The 19,939-nt window shown below is 39.6% G+C and overlaps 1 protein-coding gene across 4 annotated transcripts in view; it reads left to right on the forward strand.

The window, feature by feature from the left end:
* WDR25 (WD repeat domain 25) overlaps positions 1–12,291 on the forward strand; it is a 65,048-nt gene extending 52,757 nt beyond the window's left edge. For 3 of the 4 annotated variants that reach the window (XM_064659178.1, XM_064659177.1, XM_064659179.1), the window contains 3 exons: positions 6,826–6,996; positions 9,179–9,319; positions 9,703–12,291. In XM_064659178.1, the coding sequence (XP_064515248.1) occupies positions 6,826–6,996; positions 9,179–9,319; positions 9,703–9,924 (534 nt within the window). In that variant the 3' untranslated portion in view covers positions 9,925–12,291. The remainder of the gene's footprint in view (positions 1–6,825; positions 6,997–9,178; positions 9,320–9,702) is intronic. The other variant, XM_064659180.1, reaches the window with a different exon arrangement.
* Positions 12,292–19,939: the final 7,648 nt, after the last annotated feature.

A 19,939-nucleotide genomic window follows, 5' to 3' on the forward strand; every position in this document is an offset into this window, starting at 1 on the left:
CTGAACATTGTTTAGCTATAAAATGGTAACTACCATCTACAGCTTTATGCTTAAAAAGAAAAATATTAAAGAGATGTTTTTTATGTTGTTGAGCTATTTCTCCACACTTGAGTTTATAAAGAAATAAGCCTAAGCCATTAAAGCACAGTTAAAAAAATTAATAGAGTACAAGTGTACTGCATTTGTTTCCTTGGAAACATTCTATTGCAATTTCTTTCAGATGAGATGCAGTTATCTTATGTTGTATTTAGGAGACCCTAATGAATTTGTCTCTGGATAGCATATAAATATGAAAAAAGGCTGTAGCAATTGGTGGAGCTGCTTGCACTTCTGGTTTCTATAGAAACAGCCAATACATTGTCATGTACTGGTGGTATTAGGAAGAACAAGGTAATTAAAATAAGATGATTTATGCAGTGCTTTAGAAAACTAAAGTTATTCTTCTCAGAGAAATCCTTTCTGAATCCATGAACAAAAAGTTCAAAGAAATATGGTGGGGGTATATTTTTACTTGCGTAATAGCAATTTTTTTTTAGATTTTAACATTCAGGGGTCCTTTCTGAATGTGAAGGCACATTTTCTGTGTCTGTAGCAGGTAGGTGAGCAGTCCTGCTGTGTTTATTTGGAAGCTTCATGTGGTGGTATTGCAGATCAGAATCGGAGACCTGCCTGTGTGTACCATCGCTCCTGGAGCAACTGCTGCTGCTGGAGAGACTGAAATGAGCCAGGAAGGAAACATGCCCCCTTTTGGGGTGGGAGTATTCAAGTGAGAAGCTGTCAGGGAAGAGCCGTTCCGGTTTCAGCCCGTTTCTAGACACATTTTACACCCCCAGCAGTGACCAATATGCTTTTGAAAAACAAGAAACTCATTTATCACAATTCCCAGCAATGGTTATCCAGGCATTTCTAACTTACATTTCGAGGGCCTCCTGCCTCTTTGTCTTTCATGGATCCCTTTGAGTTTTCATGCTGTGGAGTGGGTTGTTCTTGATCTTTTTAAATCTTCAACTTCCTGTAGCAAGAAATTCAGCTTAAATATGTAGTGTTTGAAGAAGACTCTCATTCTGTGTGTTTTGAAGCTGTCTTCTGCTTGTTTGCAGTCCAGAGTCTTACAATGGAAGAAACCACTCACCTTCTCCGTGCTGCTCAGAATTAATTTCTGATTCTTTCAAATTCCCCTCAATCATCTCATTTCTGTACTAAAAATTCCTTGATTTTGCCCTAAAGGGTCTGTGAGTTCCTCACAGAAAAGCCATTCTGTATCTTCCTGTGTCTTTCTTATATGTGGATTTCACTTCTTGTCCTATTTGAGATGGGAAAATAATTTTAAATAAAAAATCTGATGGAAAATTAATTTTTTCCCCCAATAAACAGTTGATGCCTTCTATCACAAGATTCTTGTGCCTTCTCAAGCAATCTGAAATTCACTTTAAAAAACCAAAAGTGTACATTGTTCATATCTAAAGTCTTAGAGATCAATACCAGAGTAAGGTCAAACACTTCATCTTAATCAGACTCTCTTTCCTTTTAATGATTCTCAAGACCCCTTCATAATCTTGAACTGTGTCCCTGAAAACAGAGCAGTTACAAAGAGAAAAAAAGTATTTTTTTTCAACTGGATAAAGACAAATACAGCAGTCTTCTGCTAAAACACTTCAAGAGGGCATAAGACTGTAGTATGCTTGATCTTCTTGCCTATGATATTGTCATATGTTTTGATTAAAATTGTCATTATTGTTTTCAGATGGGGGTCAGAGGCATAAATTAGATTTGTCATGTGGTTATGGTTTTGTTGTGAACACATACCTAAAAAGCAAATAGCCCTCTGCCTCAAACTTTACTCTCTAGATAGATTGATGTAAATGACTTGCACTGCAATAGTTAAAAAAGCTTCTATCTTGTGCAAAAATAACCTTTCTTTTAAGTTAAAATGTACTTTTTATTACTGGTAGTGGTGTAGTACTGTTTCACAGAATAAACTTAAATGAGTCCCACACTGCATTAGTTACTCAACATTCCAGTGGGAAAAGGCAGTTCCAAGCCAAAATATGCGATCTAAAAAGATAGGACGAGAAGTAGAAGAAAAGATATGCCCAGTTTTACAGATTGGAAGCCATGGCACTGACTGATTAAGGATTTTTTTAATGACCAGCCAGATTGCCTGTAGTCCTGCTAGATTTGTTTTGAGACCTCATCTACTGATGCCCAGGGCAAGGACTATAAAAAAACCCACATTTCTTTCTCGTCACTGGCATAAAACTTGAGTGGCTTTTTGAAAAGTGCAGTGCACATAGATTACAGGTGACCAGCACAGAGCTGGGACAAAGAACAGCTTCTGAATTGCTTGTGTGGAGGCTTTGAGATTTCTTGACAAACCAAATACTAGGCATTGCATGTGCTTTATTGCAGAGAAGTATTACAGAACACTCCTCTGAAATATATACCTTGAATTCAGCATCACAGCGTGCTTTCCAAATCACCAGGACCATAAGAATCTGTTTGAAGCTGATTTAATTTGCTTAAATTACCTCTCTTGTCGAATGCCTGCAGCCATGAACTCTTGCCTTGGTGAAGAAGCTTTGTTATTATGTTGGATCGTGTTGACACCAGAAACTATTAGTCCTTCCTTTGAAACGAATTCTTTTATGTCCAGAAAATGCTTAGATTGAAGAAGTGGACTGTGGTTTTCCAGTGCTTATGGGTGATAAATCTGCAAATAGAAGAAGAGGAGAAGGTGTTATTAACAAACTTAAGCCAGCAGGGTAGGCCAACTGGTGCTTTCCCCAAATAAGTTCCTCAGGCATGTAATGAATTAATTGTCTAAGGTAGAATAAAACAGGTTTAATTATGAATACTTTTCTGAGTAGGGATATTGCAATTAGTTATTTTTGAAAGATGTCTTTATGGGGCAATTTAAATACCATGTATATCTTATTCCCGACTGCTATTCAAAGTGTTAGTTTGCTGTTCTCCAAGTCAGTTCTTACTGTGTGGTTTGAAGAGTGAACAGCGTGGTTTTTCTCAGGTATGTATCAAACTTATAGAAAAAAAAGGTCTTTTGTAGTAATTTTTATAAAGACAGTTTCCTGTTGCAAAGCTAAGATACACAGGTAATTTTGTTATATCTAACAAATAACAGACAAGAAAATATTATTTAATGATTACTAGTGAAAATGTTGAAATCGATAGTGGTAGTTTCTGTAAGAGCCCAACAGGTTTTCAGCAAAAATTAAAAGTAGGTGCACAACCTCACGGTATCTTCTTGTTCCTTACTGAAAGATGTCTGTTGCTCCAAAGACTGTTAAAAATAAGTCCAAAACCTAAACCCTTAACAATACTGGACACAGTGCATGTGTACCCACATGTGTACCACCGTGGGTATGCATATGTACCCACATTTCACAAGTTTGGGGGTTTTTTAGGTGATAAAGACCAAACAGTATGTCTGTGATTTTTTTCTTTAAAATAGGAAGATATTAAAGAATCACTGCCATGAATCACCGTTTGGAACTTTGTTGTCATTTATTGCTCTATATCATCATTCTTCATTTCCCAGCACTATTGGCCCCTTGCTTCTGTCTCTGTGTCTGTTTCTGCACACTTGTGCTGCTCTGCACTCTGGTTTTCCGACTCTCTGATTGGGACTTGTCGCTTCTCTGAAGGTCTCTGCTGCTCAGTAGTTGCCTCCTCAGTCTGTCAGGACTGTGTCCACTCCTCTCAATTTAACTTTATTCTTCTCCTGCAGTCCCTACAGCTCTCAGGTTTCTGTATGGTTTTCCATTTCTCATTCCAGACAGCTATTATATTTTGTGGGTTTTATTTTTAGTTTAGTTTATTTTTTTTTCATTTTTGCTCCTGCAAAATAGCTTAATTTTCTACTTTACTAATGAACTATGGACTTCCTTTTATAACTCTATGAAGAAATATCTGTGCATGGTGATTTCTCCATAGAGAAAGTGGAGGCTATAAATATGGAAATATCCCTTTTGGCTTTACAAAGTTTAATTGCTTTGTATATTATGCAGATTCTGAGGCTGAAAAATCTGATGAGAGGAAGTAACACGTTTGTCTATTCACTATATTAAAAATGCAGGCAGATTGCTGAGAAGTATGCCAGTTTTCTGAGTTTGCAGGTTTACGTCTTGTTGCTGTTATTACAGGCTGTGTAGGGTATTAGCATGGCTGAGGTTCGTCACCAAATGCAAACATCATGTTTCTAAACTGTGCATTTCTCAAAGCCTGTGAAAAGCAGTTGGAGCAGGTGCTGGTGCCACCCTTGTACATGCTGAGATCACAGGAGTCAGAGCTGGAAGGGACCTCAGGAGATGAACCAGTAAAACGCTACCCTAAAGCAGGATCAGCTAGTTCTGAACATTTCCCAACAGTCACAGGATTTTTAGCTTGAGGCAATAAATCAAGAAGTTCTCATGCTGTGTTTGATACTTTAAATGATTTTTCTTTTATTGGTGAAAGTATAAAATGGAGGTGTAATCCATGATATTTTACTGTGATGCCTGAAAATCGTTTGGTTGGTTGTTGTTTTTTTTTTTAAATGTATGTGCTTATGGTGTCTGCAAAAGGTCTGGGCCCTGAAGTCAGTAGTTCCTGGCAATATTAGGAGTGTAAGGTAGGCAAACTGAAATGCCTCACAAAGTTAGGAGTCAGTATAATGCTTCAAGTGCATACTTTCTCTGCTCTGTTGGTTTTTCTAGTAACATTAGAAGAAGGACTAACCCCTGAACACCCCGTCAGAAGTGCAGGCTGCTATGTTTTAGCTATCTTTGAGAGAGAGAGAGATTTAGATATTAATAACTAGGAGTCTTCCAGTGTCCTAGTTTCAAGGATCACCATATTCAGAGAGATGGTGTGCTTTGATCTGGCCACTTGCCTTGAAGTTTTTCTTCACTAGAGGCAAATGAGAAAAAAAAGAAAGCAAAAGTATTGATTTGCAAAATTCTAATTAGACAACATAGATACAAAATTTCATGAAGGAAGATGGAAAGAAAGGAAATTCAAATTGTTCATATATTCCTTAGAATAGTTCAAAATATGTCTTAATTTTAAGATCCATCTTACAGGCTGTTAAAATATTCAGAATCCTGTGGCTGAGTAGCCATTTCTGCATGGATCTAACCCACTTTTTGTGTACAGTCAGAATCTCTCCAGGAGTAGCTTGTAGCCATTACCCTTCCTCTTTTCCATGTAACTCTTTGTAAAAAGGGGGTCTCCATCATCTGTGTAGCCACTCTTTAAATACTGGAACATGGTTATAGGGTCTCTTCTAAGCCTTCTTTTCTCAAGGTTGAACAAGCCTGGTTCAACCAGCATCCAGTTGGCTTTCTTTGCTGCAGCTCCATACTGTTCACTCATGTTGAACTTGTTGTCCATGAGGACCCCCAGATCCCTATCCACAGAGCTGCTGCCCAGCCAGGTAGATCACAGTATGTGCTGCACTCCTGGATTATATTTTCCCATGTGCAAGACCTTACACTTGTTGCACTTCATAAGGCTCTTGTTAGCCCACTCTTCCAGCCTATCCAGGTCTTCCTGCAGGGTGGCTCTCGCTTCTGAAGTTTCCACTTCCCCACTCAGTTTGGTATCATTGGCAAACTATGTCAGGGTACACTTGATCCCATCTTCCAGATCACTTACGAAGGTAATAAACAGCCCTGAGCCCAATATCAATCCCTGAGGGACCTTACTTGTGGCAGGTTACGAGTTTGAAAGGACCAATTTAGCACCATTCTCTGTGTGCTGCCTGCCAGCCAGGGCCTCGCCCACATTGCCCTAGACCACAAAAACATAAATTTCTCTAGGAGGAGACAGTGGGAAACTGTATCGAAATCCTTGGAGAAATGTCCACTGCTCATTCCACATCAACTGAGCAGGTTACTTTGTTGTCAAGCACGATTTGCCTTTGGTGAATTCTTGCTGGCTTTTCCAGTCATGTTTCTAATTTTGACTTCACACCGCCTTGGAGATGCCACTTCCTATATTGATGCAGAGGAATTTGATAGGGCTCCCACAAACATGGAGCATGACTCCTCCTTCTCTTCTTCCTCACCTCTCTTTATCAAACAGCCTATAGCCACCCATTGTGATCCTTCAGTCGTGTGATTTGTCTCACCATGTTTCAGTTATTCCCATTATATCATAACTTTCTGTCTGTGCACAGAGCTCCAGTTCCTCCTGGTTGTTCCCAGGCTGTGTGCGTTGCTAAACATACACTTGAGGTGGCTGGTGTTCTGGTTCTCATCTTGGGAGGCAGATATTGGGAGGGACATTTGTTGCTGCTCTGGTTGGCCTGGCTTATTCCCCAGCTGATTGCAATGGTGTGCGTAGCATTGCCACTTTGGACTCCCGATTGCCCTGAGTTCTTCAGTTTAAAGCCCAGCTCACCAAGTTGGCCAGTTTGCTGCCAAAGATTCTTTTTCCTCTTCTAGGGAATCAAGAAGAATTCATAATATAAAAGGGACCTTGTGTAGACCCAGCTCCACAACTTTGTGTTGTCTAGAGCAATTTCTGGATCTAACTGTTATTCCTTGGTAATTTACAGCAGAACCTTATGTATATATAAATATAATATATAAATTGTACAAACTGATGCTTTTTTAAAATCTCATTTAATTTTCCTGTATGTTGACTCTTTATATACATTGACCAAGCTATTTAATACACTAGTGCTTCAACATTTTAAATTGCGTTACTTTTTAATATTTAAAAATAATATATAATTTAATGGAGATAGTTATTAATACAAGGACGGGAAACATAGGTTATAATGTTCTAATCTGTCAAAAAATAACAAAGCCTTTTATCCACTAGGTGTTAAGAGTGTACAAAGCTGCAGTACAACAGACTTTGGATATACTCTTTCTCCCTGAAGGAAGAGAGTTTCTTACAAGCACAGATGCAGTAAGCCGAGACTCAGCTGATCGTACCATCATTGCATGGGATTTCCAAAGTGCTGCAAAAATCTCCAACCAGATTTTTCATGTAAGATTAACAACTAGTATTGTTTAGGTCATGTTTTAGTATTTCATGCTTGTCAGTGTAGTAAAAAAAACCTTTTGATTTTCAGTAAGATCATCATATGATGTATAAGATGCTCTTCGTGTAAGTTGATGACTTGCTTTATTTTCACATGTAGCACTTAATTGTTCTTAAAAAATGACCTTGAAGACTGAGAGATCTCCTCGTGTTTAAAATATTTGTGTTTCAATGTTAATTCACTGACATCCGAGCTATATTTAGGCAAGGACTCTGCAGTGTCATTCTAGTTTGCCATCGGTGCATGGCAGGAGTTGCTATAGTGCCACATTTCTTTTCCCACACTTTTTCATACATTTTTCATCAGCTGCACTGAGGGCTATTGAGAAGTTGAGTTTAATATTCACATAGTAATAGCAACCTGATACATGCATACAGATACCTAGTACAGCATAATCACAGGGGCAAAATTTGCGTTTATCAGTGCAGGTGCAGTGTTTCTCTCAGTCATCTATCCAAGCAAGATATTTAATGGACTAAATTGTCTAGAAAGACTAATGGCTTCAAAGGAGATTACCAAGGAAGTTAATAGAAAATTTCAACTCCCTGGGTCTTTTTTGAAAACCCAGGTCTAATATCCTATGTAATATAATATGACTGGATTGTATATAGATGCTTTTTGGCTAAAATGAACAGTTCTCTGCTGACAAAGACATATAGTTGATGATTTAATGGGATTGTTTAATGTTTAATTTCCATAGTTATGTCTTTGTCTTTGGATCTATCAACATCTTCAATAGACAACAGGTAGAAAAAAAATCCAACTGTGAATATATAAATTACAGACTAGACAGATTCAGCATCAAGGAGCAACAAATAAATAAACAATCTGCCCCCGCCCCTTCTCATGACTACAGCGTCTCTGAAATGGACTTCTCACCTACACTCCCTTTTCTGTACTGTGAATAAACAAAACCTGTAATGATTTTGCACACTCTGCTTCACTTTTCTGAATTTCACCTTTGAAACCTTCTCCCACCTTCGAGGTGGGAGAAAACCCCTCATCTCTCCAAACAGAGTAGATCCCAACTTGATCTATTGCTTGTGTGCATTAACAAATGAATAGGTAAGAGCTCTAAGATAATCCATTACTACAGCATCCCCAGCATAACAGCACAGTGCTCCTGCAGATTGCATTGTGCTTTCTGATCCCATACTGTTAGACCCAGCTTCTTCCTGGAAACACATGCAGTGCATTGTGCCCAATACCTTATGGTACCCAGAACTTCCTTCCCAGTCCTTCACTTCCAGATCACACTACAAAACCAGTCTGATGTTCTTCCTGCTCTACCATATAGCCCCTGGTGTCCTGGTGTTCTTCACATGCAGATACATCCCACTTAATTTGTATTCATGGTATCAAAATTCAGCACCGTATCTTTAGGTTAGGCTGAAACTAGAAGAGGTTTGGACCTAGTGGAAGCCTTGTGAGAGCAGTTGATTTCTGATGGAGTCCCCATGCAGAGTTCTGGAAGTAATCTTAATTCAGTCTTAAATAAGAACTCTAGAGTAAAACCAAGTCTTATTAATTACTGCAGGTATTTATGGATTAACAGCCAGCAACAGCCTCCATCCTCTCAGTTCTGGCCACACTGACAGGAACAGAAACTATCTCATTGAAAGAGACACATTTCTTCACCTCACTCTTATAAAAAAAAGAATAAAAAGGATCATTATTAGCCTCCTTATGACAGTGATGTAGGCTGTACAAATGTGTACAAAGTAGCATGGAAAGCACAGTATAACTGTGGAGGAAGGGATATGGGAGAAGAGGATTCACTTTTATGTTCAAACTTTGGTTTTCCTTGCCCGGAAGAGGATGATTGAGAACCATCTGGTTGAAATTATCTTTCTTCAGTTGTTCTGCAGTATAATTATGGTTTAGAGAGATATGGGATTTTGGTCAATATCTAGGAAATTGAGGTAGAGATTTGATTTAGCATTTGTCTTGATGTAAGACTTTAAGTGGTTTGTAATGAGTTAAGTAACTTTATATAATGTATGCTATGGAAAGGACTTATGTATATTTTGCCTTTTATGGGCTCTCAAATATATCAAAAGATAACTTGAATCATTTGAGCAAATCTTTTGTTTCATACAACAAAACTTTCTTTAAAATTATTTTCAGGAGCGTTACACTTGCCCAAGTCTGTCTCTGCACCCAAAAGAGTCTGTGTTTGTTGCTCAGACAAATGGAAACTACATGGCTTTGTTTTCTGCACAGCGACCATACCGGATCAACAAAAAGAAAAGATATGAAGGACATAAGGTACCCTTCTTCACCAGGAACTCAGTATCCAAGTTTAAAAGAAAGATAGATAGCAAAGTACCTCTGCTTCTTAATATATCTGCTAACAGTGTTTTATTATAAATCAGTGATAGATATTAATTGGCTTCATTTGCTTTCCTCTGTGCCAGTGTACTTTGAATCATATGCACTCTGAAGAAAATAGTTATTACAAGACTTTATGAATGCTTAATAGCTTGATTAAATAAGTTTGTAGTATAGCTGTGTCTTAATAAACACCTGGAGAAGTCTTTAGTGTATATTTATTTAAAGATACATTTTTTTGGTACTATATTAATTTTCAGTATACCACAATGAACTTTTCTAATCAGCATCAATAGTTACACTGTTATTGATTTTCACAGGTGGAAGGATTTGCAGTGGGCTGTGAATTTTCTCCAGATGGAACACTTTTGGTGACAGGAAGTTCAGATGGCAAAGTGTTTTTCTACAACTATCATACTTCTAGGATTATTCGCACTTTGTCTGCACATAAAGAAGCTTGTGTGAGTGCAATATTTCACCCAGTCTTGCCATCACTCCTTGCAACCTGTGATTGGGCTGGAGAAATCAAGATCTGGCAATAACAAGGAGGGTTAATTTTCAGGATGTCTTCTGTTAGTCTGTCAAAGGCTTAGGAAATAAACCAGGTTATGCAATGTGAATTTTTGTTGTGATGTGTTGTAAGCAGGAGAGAGAGTCTTTTCTACTATGACCTCTAAGTGTATGCTTTCATAATGCGGTGAAGATGGTCTTGTGGTTAACTGCTGAGCAAAGAAGTGGTCCTACTGTCTCCCTCAGCCCTGGTGACAAATTTCTGACCCTTTCGTGTCAATCTTCTGGTGCTCGTCTAATCCAACCCTGGTCTGAGCTGGCAGAAGAGCTTGCCAAGCTGTTCTCCATCATCTCTCAACAGTCCTGGCTTGCTGGGGAGGTCCCAGATGATTGGAAGTTGGCAAATGTCACGCCGATCCACAAGAAGGGCCGGAAGGAGGACCCGGGAAACTCCAGGCCCATCAGCCTGACCTCAGTGCTTGGCAAGGTTATGGAGCAGATCATCCTAGGTGCAATCACCTACAGGATGGACAAGGGATCAGACCCAGCCAGCTCAGTGTTTAGGAAGGGCAGGTCCTGTCTGACCAACCTGATCTCCTTTTATGATCAGGTGACCCACCTAGTGGATGAGGGGAAGGCTGTGGTCTACCTGGACTTCAGCAAGGCCTTTGACACTGTCTTCCACAGCATTCTCCTGAAAAAGCTGGCAGCCCACGGCTTGGACAGGGGCACCCTGTGCTGAGTTAGGAACTGGCTGGAGGGCCGGGCCCAGAGTGGTGGTGAACAGGGCTGCATCCATTTGGTGGCCAGTCACTAGTGGTGTCCCCCAGGGATCAGTGTTGGGCCCAGTCCTGTTTAATATGATCTGGATGAGGAGACTGAGTCCACCATCAGCAAATTTGCAGATGACACCAATCTGGGGGGTAGTGTCGATCAGCTGGAAGGCAGGAGGGCTCTCCAGAGGGACCTGGACAGGCTGGAGAATTGGGCTGATTCCAACGGGATGAGGTTCAACAAGGCCAACTGCTGGGTCCTGTACTTTGGTCACAAGAACCCTGCAGTGCTACAGGCTGGGGACAGAGTGGCTGGAGAGCAGCCAGGCAGAAAGGGACCTGGGAGTTTGGATTGACAGGAAGCTGAACACGAGCCAGCAGTGTGCCCAGGTGGCCAAGAAGGCCAATGGTATCCTGGCCTGTATCAGGAACAGTGTGGCCAGCAGGACCAGGGAAGTGATTCTTCTCTTGTACTCAGCGCTGGTGAGGCCACACCTGGAGTGCTGTGTCCAGTTCTGGGCCCCTCAGTTCAGGAAGGACATTGAGGTGCTGGAGCAGGTCCAGAGCAGAGCAACCAGGCTGGTGAAGGGACTACAGCACAAGTCTTATGAGGAGAGGCTGAGGGAGCTGGGGTTGTTCAGCCTGGAGAAGAGGATGCTCAGGGGAGACCTCATCACTCTCTACAACTCCCTGACAGGAGATTGTAGCCAGGTGGGGATTGGTCTCTTCTCTCAGGCAACTATCAGCAAGACAAGAGGGCATGGTCTTAAGCTGTGCCAGGGGAGGTTTAGGTTGGATATTAGGAAGAAATTCTTTATAGAGAGGGTAATCAGGCACTGGAATGTGCTGCCCAGGGAAGTGGTGGATTCTCCGTCCCTGGAGGTTTTTAAGATGAGACTGGATGTGGCACTCAGTGCCATGGTCTAGTAACCATGGCAGTGTTGGATCAAGGGTTGGACTTGGTGATCTCAGAGGTCCTTTCCAACCTGTCTGATTCTATGATTCTATGATTAACCCAGCACACAAGTCCACCACTAAATCACATTTCAAAGTGTCACATCTACAAATCTTTTAAATACCTCCAGGGATGGTGACTCAACCACTTCCCTGGGCACCCTGTTCAATGTAACGACTCTTTTGCCGAAGAAATTTTTTCTACTATCCAGTCTAAACCTTCCCTTTCAGAACTTGAGGCTGTTTCCTCTTGTCCTCATCAAAAGTTGAGGACATACTATTTAACAGAAGATGATGTTCAGATCAATTAATGCCTATTTCATCTTCCCGGGATTTTTTTTCCCACTGCTTTAAACTAGTTTAGCTCCCTGACCTGATCACTGAAGGGTTAGAGTAGCAATACTTTTATGCACAAGAAGGGGGAAGATCACAGAGCACGTGGGACTGCTTCTTCTGGGTATGGGTAGTCTCTTATCAGCTCAACTTACTGTAAAATGCCTTCTGAGGGTTTTAGAAAAAGGTGTGGCAGACGACTTGAACCAAATATTGAAGTAAATTCATTTGTGTTTTTGAAATCCTGATGTTTAAACTTCAATGTACGACTGTATATAAACAAAATGAAACTATGTACAAATATTTTTGAGGAACAATAAACTTTGTTTTAATACATTATGTATCTATTCATTAGTTTACTGCTATTATTCTTGACAAGTTAGTACACAAAACTATAGTGGAATCGATGCTTGGGGGAAAACAATTAACATTACATTAATTTATTGCAAAAACATATGCATATGTCCATACTTATTGATGTCACTTAGACACAGAAAATTGTCATCATACTATTCTGTGCAGAGGATGGTTTTTTGACATTCAGACAGGAGGTAGGCAATTCTGCAGCAAATAGAAAGTTCATTAGGCCATCATTGTGTATTTACATTGTAAATACAAAATGTTTGTATGTTTGTAAGTTTGTGTTTCCTGCACTGGTGTTGCTTGGTTCTAGAAAATATTTTATATGTGTGTGTGTTTGTCTATGAAAAAAAAAAAGTCTATACTTCACATAAAACACATATTCCTGACCTTGACTCCCTATAAACATGTTCACCTTGTAGTGAGTGCTGTAAGCATGGCTTATGTTTGGTCTGGTTAGTCTATAAAAGCATTTTAACATACACAGGATAATTGGGTTGAGTAAATTGTCTCTTGTCATGAAATCCAGAAGCCATATATAGTAGCAACTTTTCCATCCTTTTATTCTTCTTTTTGCCACAAATGAAGGGGGTTTATATGTATTTTTCACATGCTCAGTTAAAAAAGCTTTTTTGGAGAAAAATTTTCTGAATGCTCTTGTAAATGGCAGATTTTAATTAATTAATGAGCAAAATGTGATCCCCTGGTTTGTGGTTCCTTTTTGCTTGTAGTAAGAAGTAAGCCTATAGCAAGATTGTGAATCCAGTTGTATTGTTTGCAGTCTGGACCAAGATATTGTGGCTGCATGGTTTTAATCATCCTAAACAGTTACGATGGGTCTTAACACAGGGCGTTAAATTTAAGTGAACCATGCAATGTAGCAAAGCAATTTTTTTCTTCCCTGGACTGTCCTTAATTTCTTGCTTCCTTGTTCAGCAATTAGGTCTTTGACAGGAGCCTGAATTCTGCACTTCTCTTGACTCTGCCTCTAGTATACAAGTCAGCTGTACCTTTAAATGAAAACCGGTTCAGTGATTTTGAGTTATTCCTAATTCAGGTTGTGGGATCTTCATAAATGTCAGAAGGAGATGAGCTGGAAGTGGTTATTGGCACAACACTGGGCAGGTGGAATCCCAATTGCATGGGACTGACTCCGTGTCCTTCCCTACAGGTGTTTTAGTTCAAAATGTGCTATTGTCATTTTAAAACTTCTGGCAGCTGGATCTGTCTATATGAAGGATGGGCAGCACTGTTGCATATTAGTGTCTCCATAGGAGATTATCTGTCTGTTATTTTATTAAATACAAAGTTTAGAAAGGCCTCTGAAATAAATGTGAATTCATGGTAGAAATGCCTTATTGGATGAAGCCTGAGCTTATGTGAACTCTGCTCTATACTGAAGGAGCTCTCAGAACCTTCAGCCTCAGCTGAAAGCATGTCTGTGTAAAGTCCTGAAAGAATAGTACTGGGTAATCATTGCATTTATTGCTTAGAAAAGTAACTGCGTTTTATAAGATTACCCTTGTTGTTACTTAAGTTCAGCTTGTGTGCTGAGGCATGATTCTGGTGTCTAGCATTTATCCCTCCTGAAATTATCTTGAAAGTATAAATTTGAGACTGTTTGGTGGTAGAGAGGGAGGGGAAAGCTTAAATTTGATTAAAGGCAGTAGAAAAAAGTAAAAGAAACTTGAAACTTTATAATCTTAAAGAATATTAAAATTAGAATTGCATTTGTGTCAGATTTCCAAGATGGCTGGAGTTTAATTACTTATGAGATTCAGCCAAAGGTTTTATAATGCAATGAAATTATTTTCACAGCATTATCTTGTTAAAATCTCTTTCTAATATAAAACTGATTAAGACACAGACTGAAATTTAGTAATTGGAAATATTTTAGAATAGTAGTGTCAATTAAGTTTTCGTTATGATTCAAAGAAAAATTTGTCCTTGTTATCTTATGTAATGAACTGTAATCAAAAAATATCCACATTACTCCATCATTCTGCAATTACCAAATACTGTTTGGGCTGCAAATAAGGATTATTACGGTCAGATGAAGCTTTTAAAATGTAATGAATTGTTGGTTAATTAATTTTATTCATAAAATTGTAATCTAGAAATTTTTGAATCTTGCTTTAGGAGCAGTTCTTTTAGCTTTATTTAGAGCTCTCTAGGGCATCATCTGTTAGAGCCAAGGCAGAGATCTCCAGCATTTTGAAATAGTCTAGACTGTGTAGATAAACAAGCCAGATTAATTTTAATTTATTTTGTACTATACCAAAAAGTAATAATGCCAATCTCTACCACTTTATTGTTTGCTACTGGAGCGTTATTAATTTGGAGTGTCAGAGGATGCAAGCTATTCAACTGTCTTTATCTCAAAAACCTGCTAATTAGGAGACAGCTATTAGAATCGTGTTCACTCAGCTGAAATACTGTTGGTGAGTCACTCTATATTTCAGCTATAGGCCTCATCATGAACATAAGGCGTGGCATTACAATGGGATGACTCTTTCCATAGGGGACAGGCAAATATAAAGCTACAAGACTGTGGCAAAACAGAACAAAACAGGAAGATAAAAAATTTGGGGATCTCACATTTCCCATTATCCTTGTCTATTGGTTTGGACTGCATTCAACTGAAAATACTTGCTCCACTTTCTTCAGCTAATTTTGATCTTGTTCTCTTAATCCCAGCTCCTCCTAGCCACTGCTTGCATCCTCACCATTTCATTTTCACTTTTTTTGTCCTTGTTTCAGCACATTGTCTTCTGCATTTAAAGGTACAGTAGTCTATAGGCTTACACTACATTCATCTTTTCTTTTTTACTGTGCTCTGACTTGAGGCTTTCAGGCTTTCGTTCCAGCTGTCATTAGAAAGGTAGGCAGAAATCCCAGAGCACTTTATGCTCCATTCTTGCCTGTTTTCCAGTTTTAATGAGGGTTACTACTTTTAGAGATTCTCCGCTCTTTCTTCCCCTCTCTTCTGTCTGCTTCTCTTTCTACCTTTGATTACTGCTTTAGTGTCTTGCAGATCGTTTCTATTATATCAGCTCCTACAAGGTGTACCTTGTCAGGACTGCACTTTTTCCAGAAAAACCCCAAAACCCCCAACCAAAAAAATCCTACCCACCAACCCTCAGAGTTATTGCCACTTACAATGCTTTGGTTCACAGAGCATGCAAACTGCATTTCCCTCAAATGAGCTTAAATGAGGAGATGTTCTCCAGGATGATATTTTACATGTGCCAGCTGGTGGGACTAGACTGGAGATAGTTCAGAGTACGCCCCACTCCCCCAGATGCATGTAGTTTAGATGGTGCAATTTCAAAAGTGAGACAAACTCTACATTACTCCTGTTGGGCCTTGCTACTTGCAAACGTAAATGTGGCCTCAGGAGTTTCAAAGAGCCTTTGGCACTTTCCCCTTTCTTTGATAAAGCTCTTACCCCTCTCTTTGTGACTCACTGCTCTGGTCAGAGTGGTCATAGTCTGATGTTTTCACACTTCAAAGAGTGGAGATGCAGGAAATTAATTTGTGAGGGGAAAATAAAGCAATTTTAGAGGCACTTGGTCTCCAGTGGCAGTAAGACAAGCCCAGAGCTTGATGAATTCTGCCACATGTGCAGACATGTCCCACTCCCAGGTGGGACAGAGCAGCCTAGTCTGTAATGGGAATGATGCATCTCTAGGTGGGAGTAGGGCTCCCGTTACTGGCTTTAGGTGGAGGTTTAATGGAACTAAGCTTATCCACCTCCCTTTCCCAGTCCCTGGATATCCTGCACAAGCTTATTTAGAAGGCTACCAGAAAGTACCTAGGTACTGCACAGAAATGATAAAGCTTCATCCAAATGTAATTCTCACTACATTTTCACAATTTTGCATAAGTGCTTCTAAAATCAATCTAAAAACTTTGGCGGGAACACTTTGGAGAAGGTTGAAGTTCACCAAGGTTGAAAGTGGATGTTATGGTTACAGTTTCAGCTGTCTCCAATTTCCATCAGCAGGGCTGCAAAACTCAGGTATCATTCCTAGTTCTGAGGGAGGTTTATGCTGAGAAATTGTTTGAAGTGTGCCCTTAGAGGAGCAACTTATGTAACAGTTTGTGCACGAGTGTACCTTCTCTGGCACAAAGCTGGTTACATTGAGAAAGCAATTTTCTGATGTTCAGATTATTACCACTTGCTTATAAGCAAGTGGCAGAGAATTGCCTCAGAATATCATTTAGATATATCTTCACCATGAACTATGTTATTTTTCAAGTCTTATTGCATAACTACCTCCTTTGTTGCCTTCCCACTAAGTGGTATAAGTAAATTCCAAAGCTCTTCCCCCTCACAGTACATAGGAAATTATTGACATTGAATCCTAGCTAAAGAATGTCATAACTTATGTATATATTATAGCTCATATATATTATAGCTTTTATATATATAATAAAGCAAATAAGTTATTTTGATTTGTTCCCTTTCCTTGTTTTGTTTGTTCTTGACAAGGTAAGTTCTTGTTTTCAAAGAGAATTTCTTGTAAGTCAATCATAGCCCCAGCCAATCTGAATGCAAACTGTGGATTTGCACCTTTGGTATTTGTTTTTATACATACAATTACTTGAAATGCAGAAACCATTTCAAATCATGTACTGCTTTTAGTACAAAAATGAAAATACTTATCATGCTGTTAATATGAAACAGGCAATCTGTGAACTGTAGACATGTCGTAGACTAATTTCTCGTTGTTGCAGCCTCAAACAGATAATGTTTTGACCAGATATGTAACCTCAGAATCTGGGCAAAAGCCATAAAGTGAAATCTTAATCATATCCAAAACCTCGTCTTTACTTTTCTCAAACATGAGAGATTTTAAGAAGCAAAAAAAACTCCTAGGAGATTTTAATACTGGTGAGGGATAAAGACATGGGTTTCCTTCTACGAGTACAAAGGAAGTAGTTTCTCTGTTCAGTTCACTGGTGCTAGTCTCAAACCTTCTCCAGTTTGGGTTCTTCCCTAATTTTTAATGTCTCAAAAACTAAATGGCTGTTGGTGAGCATTCAGGTAAATCACACTAGTGTAAAAAGATACCTGGTTATTGCATAGTCTTCATAGGATGTGTGATATGCAGACATCTGAATATATAGAGAAATTCTGATTTTTTTTTAATCAGGTGGCATTTGTATATCACAGATCATAAACCAAAGAGTAATAGCAAGCCCTCCAAATCCTGTAGTCCAAGACTCAGTTCTGCAGTACTTGTATCAAGCATGTGTGTGACTTTCTTCAGCTGTGCGCCTGGAGCATGGGAGGAAGGACAGCAGCATGTAGTAAGAAGCACAGTCTTTGAAAGCTTTGTACCATAGTAGGAGATTAGGAGGAAAAGGGAGAATGTGCTTGGAGAATGAGTGGCAATGTCAGGTGAAAAATGGAGTAAGAGAAGACAAGCAAATAAAGACCAGATGAGAGCAGAGAGGAATGGATGCGGATAATCCCAAGACATGAGAAGGGTATGTGAAGAGTTCAGCACTGTTCACAGGGGTGTACACAGCATGTCTGTCAGGGAAAGGAATGGGCCTAGCCCTAAAAGTGAGGCCAAATATGAGACATGAATAAAAGCAGTAGGAGGATCTAATTCTGGGAAGACCTTTAGGTTTCGTGAGCAGTGTCTGCTAGTGAAGGATCTCTTGTGCCCTTTGCCAAGAGGGTGGCTATTCGGGAAGCTCAAATAGGCTGGGGTGGTGCAAGCTGAAATTAGTGAAGCTGGGAAAGGACCTGCCAGCTGAGCACTCCTCTCAGCAGCAGCCTGGCTGGGCTGTGGGGTGACCTGAGCAGAGCCCCCACTTGTCAAAGTCTCCAGCTGCCACATCCAGGAGTAACTTCATGGTCCTTTTCAGGTGGACAAACCTTGCTGCACTCATCCTGTGACCTTGCTAGAGCTGTGAAGCTGCAAGGTGAGACTGGTGACAGCCTCTAGCTAATAAACCTGCCTGCCTCTCAGCTGTGTTACTTGCTCAGGCTGCATTGCCATGCTAGTCAGAGCCAAGAGCTTTTCTTTGGCCCATACTGCATCTATCTATAAAAATAAACATAAATTTGCTGTAATTTGTGGCTGTGCTTGCAGGACAGCCTTGCAGCACTTTAGTTTTCAGTCAGTAACTCTGATGCTGCTATAGCAGTCTGGTCATGGCTGCTTCAGCGACAGGTGAATTGCAAAATTCACCCGAGAAGCTGTGTACTTCCTTGGATAATTGGCATTTTGAGAGCTTTACAGAGAAGTCAGGGGAGAAAATGTGTCTCATTATTAAAATAAAGACAATGCTTTTGGGATTCCAGCATCTGATATAATTTATATTTGGACCTCTCATCTCTACTTCAGAAGTGCAGTTTTAAATAATCTTTTTATTAATGATGTATACAATGTTTTCCTTGTTTTTCAATATACTAGCTGAACTGCCACATTAATTATGTGCCTTTAGGGATTTGCAACTTGGTGCATTCTGAATGCCCTTCAGAGAGAGGGAGACTTGCAAATGTGAAGACTGACAAGGTTTCTCAGAAGGAATAAGAAATTTCTCCTCTTTTACAATTGCTTATAATAAGTCTCTGGTGTAACTGGACTAAATCCACTGGAATAACAAAAAATGTGTCCTTATTTTACAAAAGAAAAATGTTAGTGGGACCTGGGCAAAACACAAAGCTTAAATGCTTGCATTTTGGCCAATACTTACGGGTCTTTCATACAAAAATCCTGTGTTCAAATTTGGATGTAATACAAATGAGTCAGTGGAGGCTTAGGTTAGATATCAGGAAAACGTTTTTCACCCAGAGGGTGGTTGGGCACTGGAACAGGCTCCCCAGGGAAGTGGTCACAGCACCAAGCCTGATGGAGTTCAAGAAGTGTTTGGAAAATGCTCTCAGGCAACATGATGTGACTCTTGGGGTGTCTTGTGCAGGGCCAGGAGTTGGACTTGGTGATCCTGATGGGTCCCTTTCAAGTCAGCATATTCTGTGATTCTATGAAATATTTGACATGTGAAGTTACTCTTGATGTTCCACCAAATGAAAACTCCTATTTTCCTGTTGCAATGTCTGTTTGGTGGGTCTGGGCCTTGGCACTAGAGAGATTGCTTTGCTGTTCCCACTATGTTTCTGCAGAACACATAACAGGGAGCCCTGAGCCTCCTTTCCTCCCCCTTTTCTCTACCCTTCCATTTTCCATATATTTTAAAGCATTACCTTGGGAACTGCAGTCCTAAAAATAATTTGAGGATAATGACCTTTTCAATGTGTTTTAAACTGCCTTTTACTTAGGTATCTATCAAGGGAGTTGTCTGAGAGAAATCATATTCTTCGTAATCTGCACTGAGATCTGATAGTACCATTTTTATTTGAGTTAGGAAGCCTAGCTGTTCTTAGTTTTCCACCAAACTCCTCTAGTTTAATAAATTTCCATTAGTTTCACAATAATTATTCCTGAACCTGAGATCATCTTGGAAGGTGGCAACTCTATGAGGGAATACAAAATAGTTTCATAAGAGAACTTGTTAGAGGAAAATTTTGGCAGTAATTTGAGTAAATTATGGAAAAAATATCAATGGACTCTTCAGATATTTTCTAGAGGGATGTTATTTTTCTTCA

The sequence above is a fragment of the Pseudopipra pipra genome, chromosome 6 (assembly GCF_036250125.1).
Source record: "Pseudopipra pipra isolate bDixPip1 chromosome 6, bDixPip1.hap1, whole genome shotgun sequence".
NCBI lineage: Eukaryota > Metazoa > Chordata > Aves > Passeriformes > Pipridae > Pseudopipra > Pseudopipra pipra.